The sequence below is a fragment of the Hemicordylus capensis genome, chromosome 1 (assembly GCF_027244095.1).
Source record: "Hemicordylus capensis ecotype Gifberg chromosome 1, rHemCap1.1.pri, whole genome shotgun sequence".
In the NCBI taxonomy this organism is placed as follows: Eukaryota; Metazoa; Chordata; class Lepidosauria; order Squamata; family Cordylidae; genus Hemicordylus; species Hemicordylus capensis.
In genome coordinates this window covers 207,161,759-207,182,440 of record NC_069657.1, presented here as the reverse complement: position 1 = coordinate 207,182,440, position 20,682 = coordinate 207,161,759, and the positions used below count along the sequence as shown (strand labels likewise).

General features: G+C 43.2%; 1 protein-coding gene across 1 annotated transcript; it reads right to left on the bottom strand.

The window, feature by feature from the left end:
* Window positions 1-13,229: 13,229 nt before the first annotated feature.
* LOC128340867 (uncharacterized) lies at window positions 13,230-20,432 on the bottom strand. The gene is made up of 3 exons (XM_053286654.1): window positions 20,269-20,432; window positions 15,131-15,721; window positions 13,230-14,918 (listed from the first exon to the last, which is right to left on the bottom strand). The coding sequence occupies exons 2-3, from the start codon at window positions 15,330-15,332 to the stop codon at window positions 13,669-13,671; spliced, it is 1,452 nt and encodes a 483-aa protein (XP_053142629.1). The 5' UTR covers window positions 15,333-15,721; window positions 20,269-20,432; the 3' UTR covers window positions 13,230-13,668.
* Window positions 20,433-20,682: the final 250 nt, after the last annotated feature.

Genomic DNA, 20,682 nt, shown 5'->3' with positions numbered 1-20,682 from the left:
TTGTCCGTTGGTTTTATGTTCTCCACTGCTGTCTCTTTCCTCTCCCCCTCCCCTCGCTCATGAACTCTTGCAAGAGCTGCCACGCATGAGATTAGCAACGGGTACGTCTAAGAGAATTATATATAGAGATTGTGGTTATGATCTTGCAATTGGCCTAGGAAAGAACCATATAATTTGACTGACCAAAATGGTTACTCTTTACCAGAGGTACACCTAGGTAATTTTGGAGCCTGGACCTAAAGGCCTTTGGAGGCCTCCCCCTCCCCTACAAATTAAGCATCATCATGCTCAGCTGGGCGACCACACCACCTGGGACAGACTAAAGAGGATTTGGGGGCTCCCAAGGGATGTGGAGGCCCCAAAGTCCAAGAGTAAGAGCACCTCTGCTCTTTACAGATATCAGAGGTGCAATATGGGAGCAGTTCAAGAGGATGTTTCATTGTGTACCATTTTGGATAGCCTTGGGGCCAAACTACAAGACTATTCTCACAATATGAGCTGTCTAGGTAACACCAGGTGACTCCAGTCGTAGGTACCCCAGTTCTTCTACCCTGCATTTTACTGAGGTAGCACAAACTGTTAATTCATTCTAACTCAGCAGGCAATCATCTGGGTGATTGCCCTTGCCACCGGGTAGAAGGCTTCCACCTGGCCCATCACAATTTTGGGCAGCAGTGAGGGAAGGAGTGGCCACACCAAGCACAGCAGCTGCTCTGAGAGCTGCCACTGTGCTGCTAGCAAGGTGGCTGACTGGAATGAGGGAAGACTGCCTCCTCCCAATACCAGCTTTGCCACACCACCGCTCATGTGGGCACACGGGGCAGTGGAGGCAAAGACAGCCGCCACTTATCTGCAGGGGAAGGTAGTTGAGCTCCTGCCTTCCCCTCAGCCCTCCTGAGCTGCAGCTTGAGGTTGTGAGAATGACCTCAACATGTTACAATAGCTGTTCTGTTAAGAGACATGCTCAAGACCAGAAACTTCTCTTCTTTAACAAAAAGCAGCCATGAGAAGGAGTGGGTTTAGATCAGAACTATAGCATGTGAGGGGGGAGATTTAAGCTTTTTTTTTTCTTGTGTCATTGCTTACTAAATCTGCCTTTTATTTCCCCAAAATTGCTTCCCAAATCTGCTGTTTGTCCCCAGACTGTATATTTTCAGCAAATCATTGTGTTTGATCAGTCTATGTTTTGTTTAGAAGAGTTTGAAGCTGTACAATAACTGTTTATGGGTCAGCTCCTCTTTTAATTGTATGGTGGACCACGGGCATGCATTTCTCTCCCCATCCAACATGCCAGCATTTAATCACATGCCACAATGGGGAAACCTGCAGAAACACTGCTTTTTCATCTGCTGCTTCTGAACAGAGTTGGAGCTTCCTTTGCAATCCATAGCAGCCCCAGGGCACAGCATTATGGCACTGGCCACATTCACATTCAATGCAGAACCCGAGATCCAATGGACACATGGTTCTGCTCCCCATCTCTGTTCTCCTTTCTGAATTTGGACAAAATGGAGAGCAGGGTGCTTCCAGTCAGTGAGACTGCAAAGGGGACGGGGATCTGGCTGTGTGAGCTTGCATCAAGGACAGTCCACATAGGCAATCACAGCTGGAGAGAGGGAGGAGCTTCCTCCCTTAACTCCAACCACAGGGAGCTCCACCTGCGGTTCCATATTCAGACGTAATGCAGGCTGCATTTAACTTTGAGTTGTGGCAACGAAACACACAATGAAACACACTACAACCCAAGGGTTCAGATTGGAGTTCCAAGACCGAAACCTTAGGTAGGTCACCTCAACTTAGGTTGGCACCTCAACTTAGGTTGGCAACTTCGGGCCCCTTTAAATCCAGTTCTGCATTTCGTCCAAATGTGGCCTTGGTAATAGTTCACATCATGTCAGCCAGCATGAATTACTGTTTTGTATATTCTTAACTCCTGTGTGTATTTCTTTACTAGCCTTCCACCCCCCATTTTTAAAAAATAAAACATATATGCTTAGTAGTGGTTTTGAGAGTTTTTTGTTGAATAATTCCAAAACTCTTCCTCACATACCCTACTAATCACCTTACTGTGCTTTAAAGTTTATGGTTTGTCTAGAACTGAGCTTTGTAAGTCCTTGAGGCTATTCACACAATGGGAGAAAATCGGGCTAGCGGAAGCTAGTCTAATTTTCTCCCATCGTATGAACCACCGGGCTCGGCTGCGAGCCCGCTGGTTAGCAAGCAGATCACCCTCTTCTGTAGCCCAGTGCTTAAACCGGGTTTGCGGAGCGAGCGCTCCACAAACCTGGTTTATGCAATTGTGAGTAGCTGCAGTGCAGCTCCGCACTGTGGCTACTCATGAGTAGACCCCTGGCAGGAGACTGAAAAGCAGCCTCCTGGCTTGGGGGTCTCTCCAGTATGCCCTGCGTGCTCGCGCAGGGCATACTGGTGCTTCTGGGGGCCATTCAGCCCCCAATCCTCCCAGCCCCCAATGGCTCCATCATGGAGCCAGCAGTCGTGTGGGCGGCTGATCTGGCCACCCAAGGCTCCCGCCCTGCTTGTCTGCAGGGAGAGCGAGCTTAGCCTGCTCTCCCCGCAAACCCTGTGGAGGTGGGTCTCTGTGCTTGTGAGACCCGCCTCTTTGACTGTGTAATGATATGAGTTGTCAAGCTTGACAGTTCTATTAGTCTGAGTGTGAGTCTGGTTAGTGATTCTGGACCAGTCTTGAACTGGTCCAGAGCTGAAGGAGCAGTTTACTCCTCAAGTGGGATCAAAGCATCTCTCCATTGAGGGTGGATCCCTGAGAAAATAATAGTCCATCAGTCCATTATATGCTCTCTGAGCAGTTAGGTGCCAGCTTGCCAGGTTTTGAGGGGAGGGGAAGACTGCATACCTAAATTCCTTCACCACACACTGGTCAGAATATTGTCTGAAATTGCCCTATGTATTTTTAGAATGCAGGTTACTGGTAGCTTGGGACCAATTAGATGTAATGTAGGTGTTACACCTCATAATGTTTGTTTTTGTTCATCGTGTTTGTTTGAGTCTCCTGCTCATGGTATGTCTTATGTGGACGCTCCTGGACATGTTGAGTTAATCTTTTATGGCATTCTTTTATGGCTTTCTGTTTGTTTATTATTATCAAGAGGAAAGCTGCTCAGGTAGCCATCCTTAGTCTGTTTGAGCAGTATATTCAGGTAATGGAATGACTAACAATTTAAGGTTGAGCTAATGTTTTATTGGGACATACTTATGATGAATTTCTTATTTCTAGATAATGCAGCCCCACCACCCGCCACCCAAGATATATCATCAATTAGCTTTCTGATTGAATAAATGTTCTCTTGGTTTATCAGGTAGCGAGAAAAAGCTGTATTTAAAAGGCACAAAACATGAACCCACTTATTGTGTGAGCCACCTGCCTCTTGCCCCTTAAGAGATTCTGTTCAGTAAATTAAAAAGGGGTAATACTTGCAGCAACAGTCAAAGAATAAGTGCATATATCTATTGCCCTTTCAAGCAGCTTTCATGTCCCAGATCTGTTATAGCATCTTTATCATATTTTAAAAATTGAAATTTGAAACCAGCAGGTGACTGGCTAGTAACCTTTTTATATGGATATTTGTTGTGCTGTTACAGTACATTCCATCACTCTTCTGAAGGCAGGACTGGTTCAAAATAGTATTGCTAATAGAAAAACGCTGGAGTCCAGAACTTAGCCCTTAATCAGGGCCAGCATCACTAGTGACGAACTTCATGAAGTTAGTGACAGGTAACTAAAGATAAGCTTTTGGGCTGTAGAAAATTTATTTTTATTTTTTGCTAGTTGGTTTTTAATTAATCTATGGGTAAGTAGAATTTTTTTTTTGTTGCAAAGCAGGAGACCATTTTGTAATTTTGTGACATTTAAAGTACTGTATTGTTTTACTGTTAATGTTGTGATGCTCATTGCACATTTTAATGGAAAGGTGGCCTATCAACACCTCAAACAAGCATGAATCAAAGTCGAACGGCTCTTCCGGATATGTGCCTTTTCGCCCACAAAGCTTCATCAGCCCGTTTCGCCCACAAAGCTTCATCAGTATAAACATACAAGATACAAAATGAACATAAGTACAGCCAGGAATGAATCCCTCCAGTGAATATATTGTAAAAAAAATGCCCTGGTATAAGATTACATACAAACCTCCAAAACAACATTAGTACCGGTACCCCATTTCTTAAGCTTGACACATTTAAAGTACTGTATTGTTTTACTGTTAATGTTGTGACGCTCATTGCACATTTTAATGGAAAGGTGGCCTATCAACACCTCAAACAAGCAGAATGTTCTTTATATATCCTCCTCATTTGGTGCCCCCATACTCTGAAACGGAATTTCATGAGGACTGGATTTAAAAAAAAAACATTTTCAAGGTGGGTATTTAAAGCTTTACAATTACTACAAAAACCATTATTTATATATTTATTTAATATATCACCAAAAAATAATAATCTGAAGGCAATTTATACCTCCATGTTAGACACAATCACTGTATAAAAGCATTCTCCATGCAAAAGAAATGAAATAATGGTTCCCTGTCCCAAAGGAGTTCACAACAGAAAAATAAAAAAGACACAAGGAAAAGATCAAGAAACAGTCACTGGAAAAGATGCTGTGCTGTGCTGTGCTGTGCTGATTAGAGACAGTTGTGCTCTTCCTGCTAAATATAGCACCACCACTTACAGTAAAAACTGCGTCTTTGCTCCATTAGTAGGCCTTTAAATGACGCCACAGAATATATGGTAGAGATGTGCATGAATGGTTTTGGTGCCTCTAATTCGAGGGCCAAAACATTTTGCGTTCCCGTGGCCGAAATATTTTGGCGGGGTGTGTGAACAGTTGCTTTAATGGGAGAGAGGGCACCTCTGTTGCTGCTCCACTGTTGCCCCAGTGTGGTGCTGTCTCTATTAAGCATCTGCAGGCTGCCTGTTCTTACTAGCCACGCCATGTGGGGGCTTCCTACTTGGAAATAGAAAGTTCCCTGATCCCAACATCCAGCAGTCATCATTGGCATGTTAAGGATGTCTCTGTGTGTGCGGGCATCATCTTCAGTAGTCAGCAACACTGCTGACCACTCAAGATGGCGCACATGCAGATGCCATTTACATGTTGACAACATACACAGGATGCTGAGAACAGGGAAATTCCTGTTCCCAAGCAGGAAGCCCCTGCGCAGTGTGGCTTGTAAAAACGATCAGCCAGTGGCTGCTTAATAGAGACAGTACCACTCTGGGGTGGTGGGGGGCAGTGGAGCAGCAACATAGCTCCCTCCACTCAGATGTGTATGAAGCACTTTGTGCACATCCCTAATATATGGCACAATACCTAATTTCCTCAATACTTATGGTGTCTTGTGTAAAGGAATTTTATACAAAATTTTGAAATCTCTTGTCTCTACACACCACCACCATAACATAATCACACACAACCTTATTGGCATGTGCTGGCTCTTGCTGTAGAACTGAGGTGAGCACTTGTGTCTTTGAGTTCTTAAGAGAATTCATGCTCCTCCCATATTCTAGAATAAAGGGGTCTGTGTATTTTGAAAGTGAGATATGGGCTTTTCTGTCTGTTATTCCAGACTCCCATTGTAGGTCCTATGTGTACACACTACAAAGACATCTGAAAATACTGAGGCACTTCACACAAGCGGTGTGAAGTGCCTTGTGGTGGTTCGCAGGGAGAGCGGGCTTAGCCCCCTCTCCCCGCAGATGATCAAACATGTAGCCCTTAGTGGCTAGATTGGCCACCCGCACGACTACTGGCTCTGTCACAGAGCCGGTGGGGGCTGCAGGGATCGGGGGCCGCTCGATCCCCGGAAGCCCCAGGATTCCCCACGTGAGTATGCAGGGCATTCTGGGGGGATCCCCGGAACTGGGAGGCCACTTGTAGCCTCCTGGCTGGAGGTCTACTCATGTGTCACTGCACACCAAGGCAGCACACGAGCAAATAAATGAGGTTAACGGAGTGCTCACTTTGTTAACCTCATTTAAGGGGAAGCGGATTTAGGTGGGCTAGCCGCCTTGGAACCACCAGGCTCACCTGTGAGCCCAGTAGTTCTGAAGAGCACCAGAAAGCAGGCTCGGCTCGGCTCCCTTAGCCTGGTTTCTGGTGATCGACAGAATAGCCTCACTGTGTTGTCTTATATACAACAGTGCTAGCAGGGTATGGGCTGGTTCTACTTGTTATCACACACTTTCGTTCTGTGTACCAGTCCTATGTACCCCACTGTCTACAGAGAAAATGTAATTGCCTTCCTTGAATTTTCATTTGCACTTGTAAAAAACAAAAAAAAACAAACAAACAACAAACAGTACGCAGTTACTACAACTAAATGTAGATAGTTTGTCTGAGAATGCAGCCACTCACTCCTGACACATTCGGGGCATGGCTTCTTTGCCCCAACCTCACTTTGAATAGGCACGAGGCTTCCCCCGCAGCCTATTGGCACAGGGGTGGGTAGGGGCAGGTCTTGGGCTGGACATTTTGTAATGCTCTTGAGCATTATGTGGCATTGGTGGGGCCCATCCCAGGGTGACTGTTTAGGCACGCCGATGGCTCTCCTTTGACCCAGTTTCAGTTTGGGGTGGTATTGCAGCATGCCCTGAAGCACGGGGGCTGGCCCGTGGAGGTCTTTTCACTGCACTCTTTTCATAAAGGTGCAGCCTCTACTGAAGTATGGTTGGCGTTTCCTGAGACCGAGGTGCAGAGAATTGGGTGGTGGCACTCCAAGGTATACAAGTGGTACGTCCATTAGTATTGATGTTTGAAGTTTATCTGTTTTTTCTTTTGGCAGGTCCAGTCGTGCCCTGGTGGACTGCCAAGGTCCTGATAGTTGGGCATTCTATTGTGTTTTGGGTCCACAAGTGGGTGAGGGACTCCAGATGGGGGATGCAGCTTGGACTACGCTGTCAATCATTGATCTCATGGATTGGAAGGAAGGGCATGGTTTTTTCTCAGCTCTTGCCTATCATCCGGGAGTTCCTTGCAACCCGCCTCCGGACATTCTCCTGCTTCATTCTGGGGAAAATGATTTGGTAGTTAGATCAGGGCTGTCCATGTCATGACAAGCGGTTGAGGACATTAAAACCATTAGGTCCTTGATCTCGGGCGTTTGTGTATTATGGCCGGATTTGTTGCAGTGTAGAGTTTGGCATGAGGCATTAAAGCTTGGCAAAGTGGACAGGGCTTGTAGGAAGATTAATCAGGCATGGGTGGGGCATGTTTTCTCAGTGGGAGGCAGTGCTATTGGCCACTTGAGCATTCTGTTTTCCCGGCCCGAGCTGTTCTGAGGAGACAGGGTACATTTATCACTTTTTGGCTGTGATATATTTTTGGGTGATATGCCGGGAGGATTGCCTTCATTTCTGGATGGTCAATGGGTGGGGGAGGTGCCAGGCTAGGCTGGCTCGCCCATTGGCAGGCACAGTGCAGTAAAATTGGGCAGTGTAGTTTTCAGTGAGCACCTTAAAGTGAGGCGTTTGGCATCAGGAGGACTCCTTGGCAGTCCTTAGAGGCTTCATGGCTCAAGGAGTACTAACCTTGGAGTCACTCCTTCCTGCCAAGGTATTACCCTCTTTAAAGGACCTCATGGCTTGAGGGAGGTTATCTCAAGGCAGGCTGCTTTGACATGTCAGCTAAGATGGCAGCATTGACCACAGGGCTGATGCTGGCTGGAGCCGAGGTGTATCACCCGTTCTCTTCAGGTGAATTCACTTGGAACAGTGACTATTTCATTCCTGCACTGGTGGGCGGCGGCGGTGGAGAGCCAATCCTCCTGTTCTTCTTGTGATTTGATCAATAAAGTTGAGGCCCATTTTATTTCCATTTAAGTGTCTCATGTATTCATTGAGTCTGGGTGCAAACGATCAATGCTTGATTAACAACATAAATGTATAATAGTAATAAATATGTTTCCTAGCAAGAATCTTTTTTATCTCAAGCCTGAACAAATAAATGCAGTAGTACATTCTCTCCTGCTCAGAGCTCCAAACCTAATTTTGGCAGTTTAATAACAAGTATATTGCAAATCATCTTGTCTATGGAATCATAGAATATATTTTTCAAATATGATGCACCTGATTCCCAGTCGTGAAAAGTAGCAGGCAGCTCTGATTAAGTCACACAATTAATGGAGATCTATCCTCATGCACAGCAATATCCAGGCATTATGTTCAAAAGCATATATTGAAAGATCTATGGTTTAGGCATCCGGGTTAGAAGAGCACATAAATGTGTGCATTCTGCTCAAGTCACTCTATTTGTAATGATTTTTCATTCTGATATGGAAGCTCGTTTTGCCTCTTTCACAGTTCCTCAGTCATTGCTCCCTAAGAGCCTCCAAATTTCCCTCAAAAAAACTGACTTTAGACCAAATTTGGTTGCAATAGTCCCCAGATTGGACCAAGTTTTCCCAATACATGGAACTTTACAGAATGTCCAGACTCCCAACAGGTAGGGATGTGCATGAACTGTGTTTCAAACCAAGGTTCAAGCACCTTTTGGGCAGAGGGACTGGGTTCCAATAACCCCCGTGCAGTGCCAGCATGCACATGGTGCCCATGCATGCGCAGCACCATGTGCATGCTGGTATCACATGTGGGTTATTGGAACTTGAGCTGCCCCAATATGAAGCTGCATGGGGAAGCGTAGAGCAGGTAAGGACCTGCTCTCCAAGTTCCCGGACCCTCTGCCCCAAAAGTGCTTGAACTGTGGTTTGAACTGAGGTTCATGCACATCCCTACCAACAAGACTTCTAGTGCTGAAAGAGGCAGCTAACATCTCTAGAATAGCTTAATTAAAAATTTGCTCTTTTTTGTGAGACATAGCCAAGGATATATAGTGATGTTGCCAGAATTTGGTAATCATCTGGGTTGGAATATGAGTTTGTTCAACCCATAATGCTTGGCTGTATATTGAGCAGCATTTTCTTCAAAATTCAGCTGATTTATTTATTTGTTTGTTTGTTTGTTTGTTTATAACATTTAATATACCACCCACTCCAAAGACTCTGGGAGGTGTACAAAAACATGCAAAGCAAGACAGCATTAAAATTACATTCTAAATTAAAAACTAAAGTAACTAACAAAAAAGAAAAAACCAGATAGGCAAACTACAGGGCAAAAGCCTGGTGAAAAAGCAAAGTCTTCAAAAGGGATTTAAAAATCAATAAGGAAGGAGCTAAACGAATCTGAAGGGGAAGGGAGTTCCAGAGAAGTGGGGCAGCATTTATGGGTGCATGCACAAAAGTTATTTAATGTTAACTCTCTTCCTCTTGTTAAAACTCTTGCTTGTGGCTGTCAAATTACATGATGTAAAAAGCTAGCTGTTTCATTGATGCATGCACTGAAGTTCTTTAATGTGAGTCCCTTTATCTTACAAACTCTTATTGAATGATATGAACTACATGACCAAATCGCCCAACCAAGCTGCCTTTTGTTTGTTATGTTATTTGGATTGATTCTCTTAATTGTCCTCTCCCCAGCTACAACCTTCTCTTGTTTATGGATATGCTTGTTTTTATGTGCAGGGGTCGGTGGAGATTGAAATTCTGTTTGACTCTCCATCATGACTGGTGCTGGCAACTACAGTTCCCAGGAGGCAATATGATAAGCTACCTATGTGTGGCCCCTTCAGCACTCATGTGCCAATATTACAAGCTGTGAGAGAACTCTTGAAGACAGACTTCCCCCCTAAATATTTGTGGGGAAAGCTTATAATTACTGAGCCAATTCTGAACTGAGATAAGTTCATCTATCACTAATCTGCACCCCCTGTGAGAAATTATACAGATCTTACCAAAACTCATTTCTTCCCTTGACATTTCTTGGATGTTTCAGGTTTTGTAGTAGGTGAATTTTAATGACAGCACTATTTATGGCCTAGAAGAACACAGTCTGTGAGATTGTGGGCATGCAGTTGCTTGACCAATGAATTTTATCTCTCATTGTACTCAAAGTAATCTAGGTCCTACCATGCTAAAAAAGTCATGTGGATCTGCCTTTTGGGGTTTGTATGTCTATGATCATGCCATAGAATGCAGGAACATGGCATTGCAGAAGGCTGGGAAATTCAGCCTTCCGTTTTGTTTTTCTAAAAAGATATAGTCCTCATAGTTGCAGAAAAGAAATTTAAATATGGAGGAAGATTCTGACAAAAGGTTAGAAACCAAACAGAATGGAGTTAAACAAACAAAGTCATATTTTCCTTATTTATTCATTGGAATATAAATTATGGAATAAATTCCATATATTATGGAATAAATATCCATAAATTATTACAATTGTATTTGGTTGTAAGATTTGTTTCAATGCAGAATTCCAGATGTTTTGCTTTTAGTTTAGATTAGCTGATCGATCCTAATCCCTTACACTGTGACTCCCTTACTCGCATTGCCCAATTGAGATACTCATCCTCAGCAAGGGAATATATGTTTAATCTATTGTTGTTACCAAAGCATAAATAAATACTTGATTGGAGCAGAGTACAGTGGATGTGTTGGTCTCACAGAACAGGAAAAGTAGAGCAAGCTCTACTATTTATGTTATAGATCATATTTATATCCTTCGGTTCTAGCAAGATCAGTAATGCAAACATGGCCTATTCACCATTTAACCCCCACAACAAGCTGTGATATAATTTAGACAGAAGTACATACTATGCCTTACATTAAGTACATCATTAACGCTGGCAGGCTTAACTTTTCTTTCAAAAATAGCTGCTGTGGAGAGCCCAGGCCAATGACAGACCTTACATTACATGACAGGCCTTACATTAAGTACATCATTAACGCTGGCAGGCTTAACTTTTCTTTCAAAAATAGCTGCTGTGGAGAGCCCAGGCCAATGACAGACCTTTATGGCTGAGTAGGAATTTGAACCGAAGTCTCCCTGGCCCATGTCCAACTCTGTCCACTAAACAATATTGGTTACTGATGTTTAAAGTAATGGAAATGAGTTTTCAAAGAACAGTTTCTTTCCCAGGTGTAAATGTTGAGAGAAGAATGCTTTTAAAACCTGAGTTTTCCCTCCCAAATCTGATCAAGAATGTCCCACCTGACAGTTTATTTTAACATTTTTAATTTTAAAGTTTTAAAAGTAAAAGAATAATTGATTCAGTAAAATAGGTCATTTTGCTTGCTCTATGTTCCTCATTTTTCTTTTTGCACTCTGTAATTGGAAGCCAGGACTATCGTTGTACATGTTACAGTAATTCTTGGGAAACTAGATGCAGAAGTCTTCTCCGAATGACACCCGAGAGTTCTGGAGAAGTATCAGTGTGAAAGCATTAAGCTTGCACAGAGGGCAACCATCACATCAGTGCCCCACTGAACACAAAGTGACTGTGGTCATGGAATTGGCAGATCAATTGGAACAGCTTTGAAATAAAGCTGTCAGGTTTTTTGTCTCCAACTCTAGGGGTAAAACCACTCAAGAAATAATATCTGTCAAACATGGTTCATTGATGCTAACTCAGTGCAGCCTTTTCGCCATGCTCTCCAGCATGAGACTGTGCAGAGGGGCCTTATTATGATTCGAGAGTTGATACAGGGTTATACACATCATTTGATACATAAACAGCCAATGAATTTGAAAGGATAAGAGATAATCTTACCAAAAGTAAAGTAGTATTTGTAGAAACTACCTTTAACATCGAGGATTGATTATTACAATCCATTTTACATGGCACTACACTTCAAGACAACTTTTAGGTGTTGCAAAATGCTGTTGCACCAGTTTTGAATGTTATAGTTCTGAATTGTACAGTCCTTAATTTGTACTTTTAGCCACCGCACTAGTTCACAACTGGAGAGGGCTCTGCTCAGTTTCTTCTTTTAGAGAATAAAGATGAGTTAAGGGATAAAGCAGGGCCTCCTCTGTAGTGGTCCCCAAATTATGGAATATCTTATCTAGAGGAAGCTGACTTAGAATATTCCTGTAGGCCTCTGAGATAAAAAAACATTGCTGTTCAGGCAGGCAAGTCTTCCAGAAAGTGGACTGTTATTATTTTAGGGAACAGTTTTTACTTGCACATTGAAGTCAAAAATGTGATTTTTTAAAACAAACAAAAAATTTGATTGAATGTGTTAACTTAAACATTTCATTGATTAATTTTTTTTGCCATTTTAGGTATTAAAAAAGCAGGATATCATACATATTTTAAAATAACAGAATTGTGAAAATATTCAGGTCTGCATTAGGTTGACTTGGTTTTTGAACTAACTTTACTTCATAATTTCTGAAACCTTCTTTAGTTTAAATGAGGCTGTACTGATGAGGTATCTACAGGACTGGATTTCACAGCCTTCATTTTCTGTATTGCATTTCATGAAATGGTCTTTAATTTTATAGGACTATATACTCAGGGTTTTCACCTCCAGTACCAAACAGAGAGGCAATATGATGTAGTAGCTACAGTACTGTGCCTAATCACAATGACTAAGAACTTTTTGTGGCTAAGAGCTTAAACCAAAAGCTTCAGAGAAAAGAAGGTTTTTCTATTTTGTGATGCTTTCAGTTTAACTTTTTAGGCACTACCCTCTTCTTATATGAAGCCTATGTTCTGCGTCTTTGCTAAACCACTATGAGGCTATTTACATGCACATGCAAAACTGAGCTAAGGGAGCCCAGCCCAGTTTTGTACATGCATGTGAAGTTGAACTGCCAGGGTTGGGCCGATCCTGAAAGGACCCGGGCGGCAAACCCGCCTATGAAGCCTCCCTTTAAAATTCGGTTAATTAGGTCTTTACCGATCATCTGTGGCTAGCAGACTTGGGGAGGGGAGGGGGATCCCCAAAATGCACCACACACTCATATAGTGCATTATTGGAGCTCCAGGGGGCAGGGTGGATTTGATTTAAATCAGACTGATTTAATTCACGATTTAAATCACGATTTAAATCACTAGTCAGTAAGGCTTGATTTAAATCATAGTTTTCTACATAAAGACTAATTCTTGCTGGTAAAACTTTAATATGCAAGTAGATGAAGATTTTTAGAACAACAACTTTTCATATTAGTTTTTTTCTCCCCAGTTTAATAGGTTAATCATTCATATTTGGACAACTTTTCTGTTGTACTTAGGAAGGAGAAAAATAATCATTACCTTAATAATAACAATTTAAATAGATTTATTCAACTGAAACAATAACATTACAGCATATGTTATTTGCTTAAACAAACATCCATGTTTGTTAACTAATTTGGCTAAACAAAATATATATATTTTAAGAAACTTAGACTGTCAGCCCAGCTTACACATGAAAAACTTAAATACTGTCCTCTGTAGCTCACTCGTCATCTTCATCTTCTTCTTTGTTCATAATCTGGAAAAGAAAAACAAGTTTTCCTGCTTTATCGGGTCCCAAACGATTTCTCAATTTAGAATGAATGAGTCCAAAGGAAGAGAATATTCTTTCAACGCCTGCAGAAGAAGCTACTGCTGTTAAAAGTGAAATCATTACTTGAACAGTCTCTAAATCCAAGTGCTTAAGTGACTTCCACCAGTTCACTGGTGTGACTTTCTTTAAAATATCTTCAGCAAACATATATTTCTTGAATGGTTCCCCCTTGGCTTTGAAGTTTATTATAGTTGGCATTACAGATGGATGATTGCTGGATACCCATGTCATAGCTAACTCCTCTTCCTCAGCACTTAAGTTTTGACCCTGGTACTGGATATTGACAATATTTGCCAAAAAAATGAGCTGGAGACAGTACTTGTCCCATTCGTTTTTTTAATGCTTGTAATTTAATTCTGTCCATGTGTAGTTCTGTTTTTAAGTGTTCACTCAGTTCCTTCCAAATTTCAACAGCATCAGCAATAAAACAGCTATTTTTCTGTATTTTGTTTAAAGATTCAGAGATGGGTTTCAGGATGCTCAGCATATGTTCAACATTTCTCTTAAGCCCAATGTTGAGGATTTTGGCCGTGACAGTGCCATCTATTTTATCTCGATTTTGTTCACAAACTGTCATCAGAATAGGCCAGTTCTTGATATACTGCTCAAAACAGTCCACCACAGAGTTCCATCTAACATCTTGTGGGAGCGTTAGCTTGGTTCCACCCATCCTTATCAGAGCTGCTGCAGCAAAGTGATTGTTATGGAAGTATTTAGCAATTTCAACAACATTAGTCTTTATTTCTGGAACACTTAAGTCTTTGGCTAAGAGGTGCAGCAAATGAGCACTGCAACCATAAGTTATTAGCTTTGTATTCCCTTCCTGCTCTTCTAAATTTCTTCTCATCTTGGATACATTTGCAGCATTGTCTGTGACCAAACTGCGTACTAGACATTTGAATTTTTGTTCACATGTTATTATAGCTTTTACTGCCACTTCTTGTAAGTATTCTGCTGTGTGTGCATTTCCTGACGTATCAATTGTTTGTGCAAGGAAGACTTTCCCTTCTTCTGTTATACAAGCACATACAATAGGATCATTGTGGACATTACTCCACCCATCAATACTTAGGTTAACAATTCTACCCTCCAGAGCTGTTGCACATTGCTCCATTTCTCTGTCATACACTTTATCCAGCAGTTTCCCTGCAACATCTGCTCTGCTGGGTGGACTGTATCCTGGTCTCAGTGACTGAACCATATTAGTGAAATGTGGGTTCTCAGTCAGACAGAAACAAGAGTTCGTTGCATAAACAAACTGGGCAATTTTTTCATCAATTAACTCTTTTTCTAATCTGCTAGTTTTTATCACAAACTTATCTATGGTGGTTCCAGGAGGGAAGGATTTTTTCTTTCTTTTAGGTGATAGTGATATGTGGCTGTGGGTGTCTGATGATGATGCTAATGAAGCACTATCCTGGATGGATAACTCTGAAACTGTAGAACAGGAGGATGGTGATCTTGAAGGTGGATAGTTTCCAGAATCCATGAATTCCCCTAAACAAAAAAGTCAATGCTGTTATTTTATTGTTTATACAATTTCTGCTTATTGTACACAGCACTGCCCCAAAAGGAATATTTGCTTTTCTTCATAACTGTACCAAATGACAGTAACATGCAGTAGTAATAAGAAATATAATTTTCTCAAACATGACAGTTCAAGGCAGTCTTTAGAAATATTATATGATTCAATAAAAATGTTTACCAACCTGAAGATCCTGCCTGTTCAAATGTGTTTCTTTGGTCATCTTCATCACAGCACTTCTCATGATGTTGCCTCATTCGGGCCACCAGGCCTTGCATTTCTTTGTTGCAGTGTTTGCATTTTGCACGCATGCCTGCCTTACCGATAAGTAAAGGAACTTCATTAAAATATTCCCAAACTGGGTCTCTTTTACGGCCTGCTGCCATTATAGGTTTTTTCCTCCAAGGAAAGAATGTGATAAACCTCAGGTCATACACACAAAAAGATCCAAAGACTTGTCTGTCTGTGGCTATGCAGTATTGTGCTCAGAAAGTTTCATTTCATTTTGTACTGCTTGTCTGCTTGCCCCTCCCTCCTCACACTTAGTTTCACTTTCTTCTTGTGCAGATCTATTCCACTCCAAACAATCAGAAAAATATTGTTTCTATTCTGTTTCACTGAACTTCTTGAAACTTAGCACTGAAGGGGTTGATTCTGTATTCATAGGTTTGTAGAATAGGATTAAGGTCTTTTTCTCAACTCTGTTCATGTCATAACATTTTTGCTGTGAAGAAGAGGCGTGTGATCTCTGCTGAGTCAAATTCAGTTTTGAGAACTGCAAAAGTAAACCAAGCATCTGTGATAATATCTTGTAGGCAGAGAAACTGCCCAATAATCTTACAGAAACCTCTGGAAGAGCATGACATTGTGAATGGATTAATGGAATTTATTTACCAAAAAAATTAAACATATACAGCCTTATTCTACATAATTAAAAAACTAATCTTTATTTCATGATGGAATAACCTTTGGATGGTAATATATTTTCCTCAAAAAGCATTTTATTTTTAAAAAATCCGATTTAAATAAAAAAATCCGATTTAAATAAAAAAATCCGATTTAAATAAAAAAATCCGATTTAAATAAAAAAATCCGATTTAAATAAAAAAATCTGATTTTTTTTATTTTTTAAAAAAAATCATTGATTTTTATCCACCCTGCCAGGGGGTGGTGCGGGATGACACGTCCCGACACCCCCTATCCTCAGAGCAACCAGCAGCAGCCAGCGATCATCTGGGTGGGTGATCCACCTGCCCAAAGGCAAGGACCTACTCATCTGTGGGGGAGGCAAGCTTTTTGCGGCTTCCTCCTCTCTCCCCATTGGAGCCCTTTCTCTGCTTGTGAGAAAGGGCTCCATATATGGCTGCATTCAGCTTCATGGGGACATCACTAGCTCTTTCAAAAATTACATTTGGACATGTGTGGTAGCCCTTGGGAAAACTATACTTCAAATCTACATGCCTCTGGTGTTGCATAGTAGCAGCAAGCCAGATATCAGAGGGAAAGTGGGGGGAGACATTTCCCCTCTTTCATCTTTTCTGCTTGTCACTGCTTTCACAGCAGCATATCAGCAGATGGGAGGGGTTGGGCACATGGGAAGGCGGCTTGTGAAAGGCTTGTGAAAGGTCAAAGATCACAGGGAATTTATCTGGCAATCGGACCTGTTGTGTACCCGACTGGTGGATCTGAATTGACTCATATAACCCAAAGTATTTCCAGATTTGAGGGGAGATTTGGGGACTCGGGAGATTTGAGGACTCAATCAATCTGAATTGAGCCTAGGGAAGTTCACACAACACTACCTGTTACAAAATTAAATGTCCTTGAATCCAGCACAGGTTTAGAAGTTTCTGAGTCTCACATGTCTAATTGTGACTTGGAGTTCTGTCTCAAATAACACATCTTGCCTCAATGCTGAGAAAGAGAGAAGTATGCTGACCTGGTTTCTTTAAAGAATCCAAAAGTAGGGAGCCTGGAGAAGCAGTTATTAATCTAGAAGTAGAACTCCAGCTGCCAGTACAGACTCTTTTGAACTTTTGTGTTAATCCTGGTGAAATGTTCTTTGACTCTCTGGAGCCTTCAGACTCCTTTGTGACCGCAACTGTTACTAAGGAAAGGGAACTGTTTTATGCAGAGGTGCCTAAGGAAGGCACATCCATTCTGCAAATCACAGCATGTTCTCCCAAAGGAAAAAGTGTCTCCTGCCATGGAAACCAGTAATTACTTTAAAGCTTGCACACTTGGATTTTCCTGGAAATAGAAACAATTGCTGGGTTTCTGTGTGCCTGCTCATTGTCCTCCTTTTGATTCAGGTGGATCATATGAAAGAATTGTCCCCATCCCTAGGAATGGTTGTTCAGATCCAAAAGTGCATATTGAAGTATCACAGATCCCACGTGTCACAGCCAGGTCTCAACCAGCCCCATGATCCTAAGCTTCACCACTGCCACCAAGTAGACTTTTGGTTGTTTTTCTGGCTGGGTCTACTACAAGAGCCTTCCAAACCTCTGTCTTATTCAAAGTTAGATGGGTGGAAAGACTTCTAAGCATGGAGTGGGAGAACAGCAGCTACAGATTTTTAACTTCAGTACAAGAAAAATTTAATTCCAAATAGTTCAAAACAATAGTTCTTGTACAAAACAGCAACCAAATGAGCACAAGGAAGACATAAAATATGAGCAAAATGTGCCCAATCTATCCTGCGCTAATAAAGGGCCCTAACTCAAGAGTCCTTACCAAGGGTCCTCTTGAAATCACCCTTAATCCATTTCTGCAGAAAGCCTGGCTTGTCCCTTGCTCAGCCTCCAGTCCTGCTCTTTCTTCCCAGTTCTGGGGATTCAGTCCTAGCCTTCAGCTGCTTGAGGAGTGATTTAGTCCTCCAGAGAGTCACAACTCTCCCAGTGATTTCTCAGCTCTCTTTTCAGCACCAGTTCTGACTCTCTCTCAGACTCTGAAAGGAACTCCTTCTCTTGAACTCTCTTCATCTCCCCAACTTGCACTGCACTAAACTCTGCTGAAGGCAGCCTCCTTATATTCTCCCCCCACCCGCTCCAAATTTTTCAAACCAAGCAACACAACTCAAGTTCCTCCCATTATTTTAAAATATACCCAATCAAATCAAACCAGTCTATTTCTTCTCCCTCCAAAAGCAAACTGTGGAACAGGAGCTGTAAACCTTTGACCCCTGCTCAGCTATTTAACGTAGGAAGTGAGCAAAGCAATTGCAACACAGAAGTCTTATATACAAAGAGGAGGTTCAGGCCTCATACCTTCACATGAAGACATTGAGCCCTTTCTCACAATCAGAGAAAGGGCTGAAAAGGGGCAAGGGAAGGAAGCCTCAAAAATGCTTACCTACCCCTTCAGACAATCCTGTTCTTCTGGCTGGGTGAGCTGGGAGGTTTGGGGGCTGGGAGGCCCTGGGAACTCCCTTAATGCACTGTGCAAGTGCACTGTACATTACGGTGAGCCTACCGATACAGGCTGGGAGGCTACTCATGTGTAGGTGCCACACGGAGTCTAGGGATGTGCACAAAACCAGTTCACCCGGTTCGGTTCGGATCCAAACCGTGTCCGAACCGGCAGGGGGTGGTTCGGTTTTGGTTTTGTCCAAACCACCCCCCGGTTCGGTTCGGATCCAAACCGGTTCGGATCTGAACCAAACCAGTTCGGATCTGAACTGAACTGGTTCAGATCTTGAAAAGTTGCTACAATTAAAGCTGACCTTGTGTTCCACATACCATCCAAACCTCAAATCGATTGGACCTTCCTCTGATTTTTTACAAATTGTTTAAATATTTTCAATTTTTGCCCATAACTCCCTATGTGGAGCACTTAGGGGCAAAATCTTGGGGTGGGTGGTAGACACCCTTGGGTGTCCTCCACCCCATGAATCGCAAGGCAATTGGTTGCTCCCAGTATTATTGGTGAATTTTTTGGGGGGGGGGAATTCCCATTGGCTAGAATGGGGATTTTGGGCAGCCCCGTACCCGCCTCTGTGGGGCAGCAGCACCCCCAAAGTGGGTCCGGGGCCATGGCAAAAATGGCCTCAGTCCCTCCCGGCAATCCCTGGATAGATAGGAGTGATGGTTTTTTTTAATTAGGATTTACTAAGGCATTAAAATAACTATCTAATTGGAAAGAATAGGATGTGTGTCAGTGGGTGAAATGTAAAGCCACTGCCAGCAAGCTCCGAGAGATAGAGTTATTTAATGCCTTAGTAAATCCTAATTAAAAAAAACCATCACTCCTATCTATCCAGGGATTGCCGGGAGGGACTGAGGCCATTTTTGCCATGGCCCCGGACCCACTTTGGGGGTGCTCCTGCCCCACAGAGGCGGGTACGGGGCTGCCCCAAACCCCCATTCTAGCCAATGGGAAATTTTTTTTTTCCCTTTTCAAGACATCCACCAACAATGCTAGGGGCACCCATCAATTGCCACCCCAGCTTTTTTGCCCCTCTCTCTGGGCGCCCTAACACTTAACACCTTAATACCTACCTACCACCTACCCAAGCAACTAAGATGACACTCAGAGAGACAACACCAACTCTCTGATCTAACAAAAAGGCCACTGCTGCTGCTGCCTGCCAGCAGTGGAGCAGCACACTAAGCACAGCACACACAGAGAGAAGAAGCAGGAGGCGGAGCAGAGCAGCAGACCTGCTGCTCTGCATGATGGATGATGTGATGCCCAAAGAAACCATCGCCTCACTCAGTGCCTGCCACTGAGGCCTGACAGACAGAAGCCAGCCAACCTGCTCTGCTCTGCTGCTCCTCCTCCCCATGGATGATGCACACACACCCTACATCTGCGTCCAGGCAGGCCAGAGGGACCGATCAAAACCAGACCAAGTGCGCAGGGTCAGCACAGGCCAGCCCAGCCAGCAGCAGCAGCAGCAGCAGCAACAACAACAAATACTACTACTACCCCCACAACCAGTGTTGCTACGCCAACATTGCCAGTCACACGCACCACAGCCTGAGCATAGCACACAGCCAACAATTGCTGCCAGCCAGTGCCTAGCAAACCAAGCCAACAAGAGGAGAGCTGAGTAGACAGCGCACGCACACCAACCCGTCACGACGCAGCTGCAAGGGGAGAGGGCACAATTACAGGCAGGAGGAGGCGAGGCAATCCTAGCACAGATTTGAAAGTTAAAATCCAGGACATCTTCTACCACCAGCTGTCTAGTGTAGTGTAGTGAGTGCAGTGAGTGCAGCTGAGCTGCGTGTGAGGATGATAGTTAGTTTAGTTTCAGCAGACTGACTGAGCATTGAGCATGGGCAATGGCATTGGCAAGCAACACAACACAACACTCACCTGCTACTGCTGGTTCTAGTAGTTGTCTCTTGTCTTCACCTCTTCTTCGTGTGTGCGCAGTGAGTGCATGCCTTTTGCCTAAATGGTTCTCTGGTCCACCACATATTTGCTCAAGGACCACAGAGAGGCCCAAGGCAGGTGGTGGCACCAGTGTGAGTGCATGTGTGCTGGTGTTTGCCACCAGGTGTTTTGTGTGTGTGTGTGTGTGTGTGTGTGTGTGCTGCTAGCTGGGGGGGGAGGGAGGGAGGGAAAGGGGGAGGAAAGAGGAGGGGGAGTTGGAGGGGGAGAGGGATGTAGCAGAGGGGATTGAAGGGGGAGGAGGGTCCGGCTCAGAGTTGGTCAGCCACATATTATGCACACACGTGATCACGTGTGTGCTTCGGTGGGAGAGACCAGATTCTCATCATCTTGCCA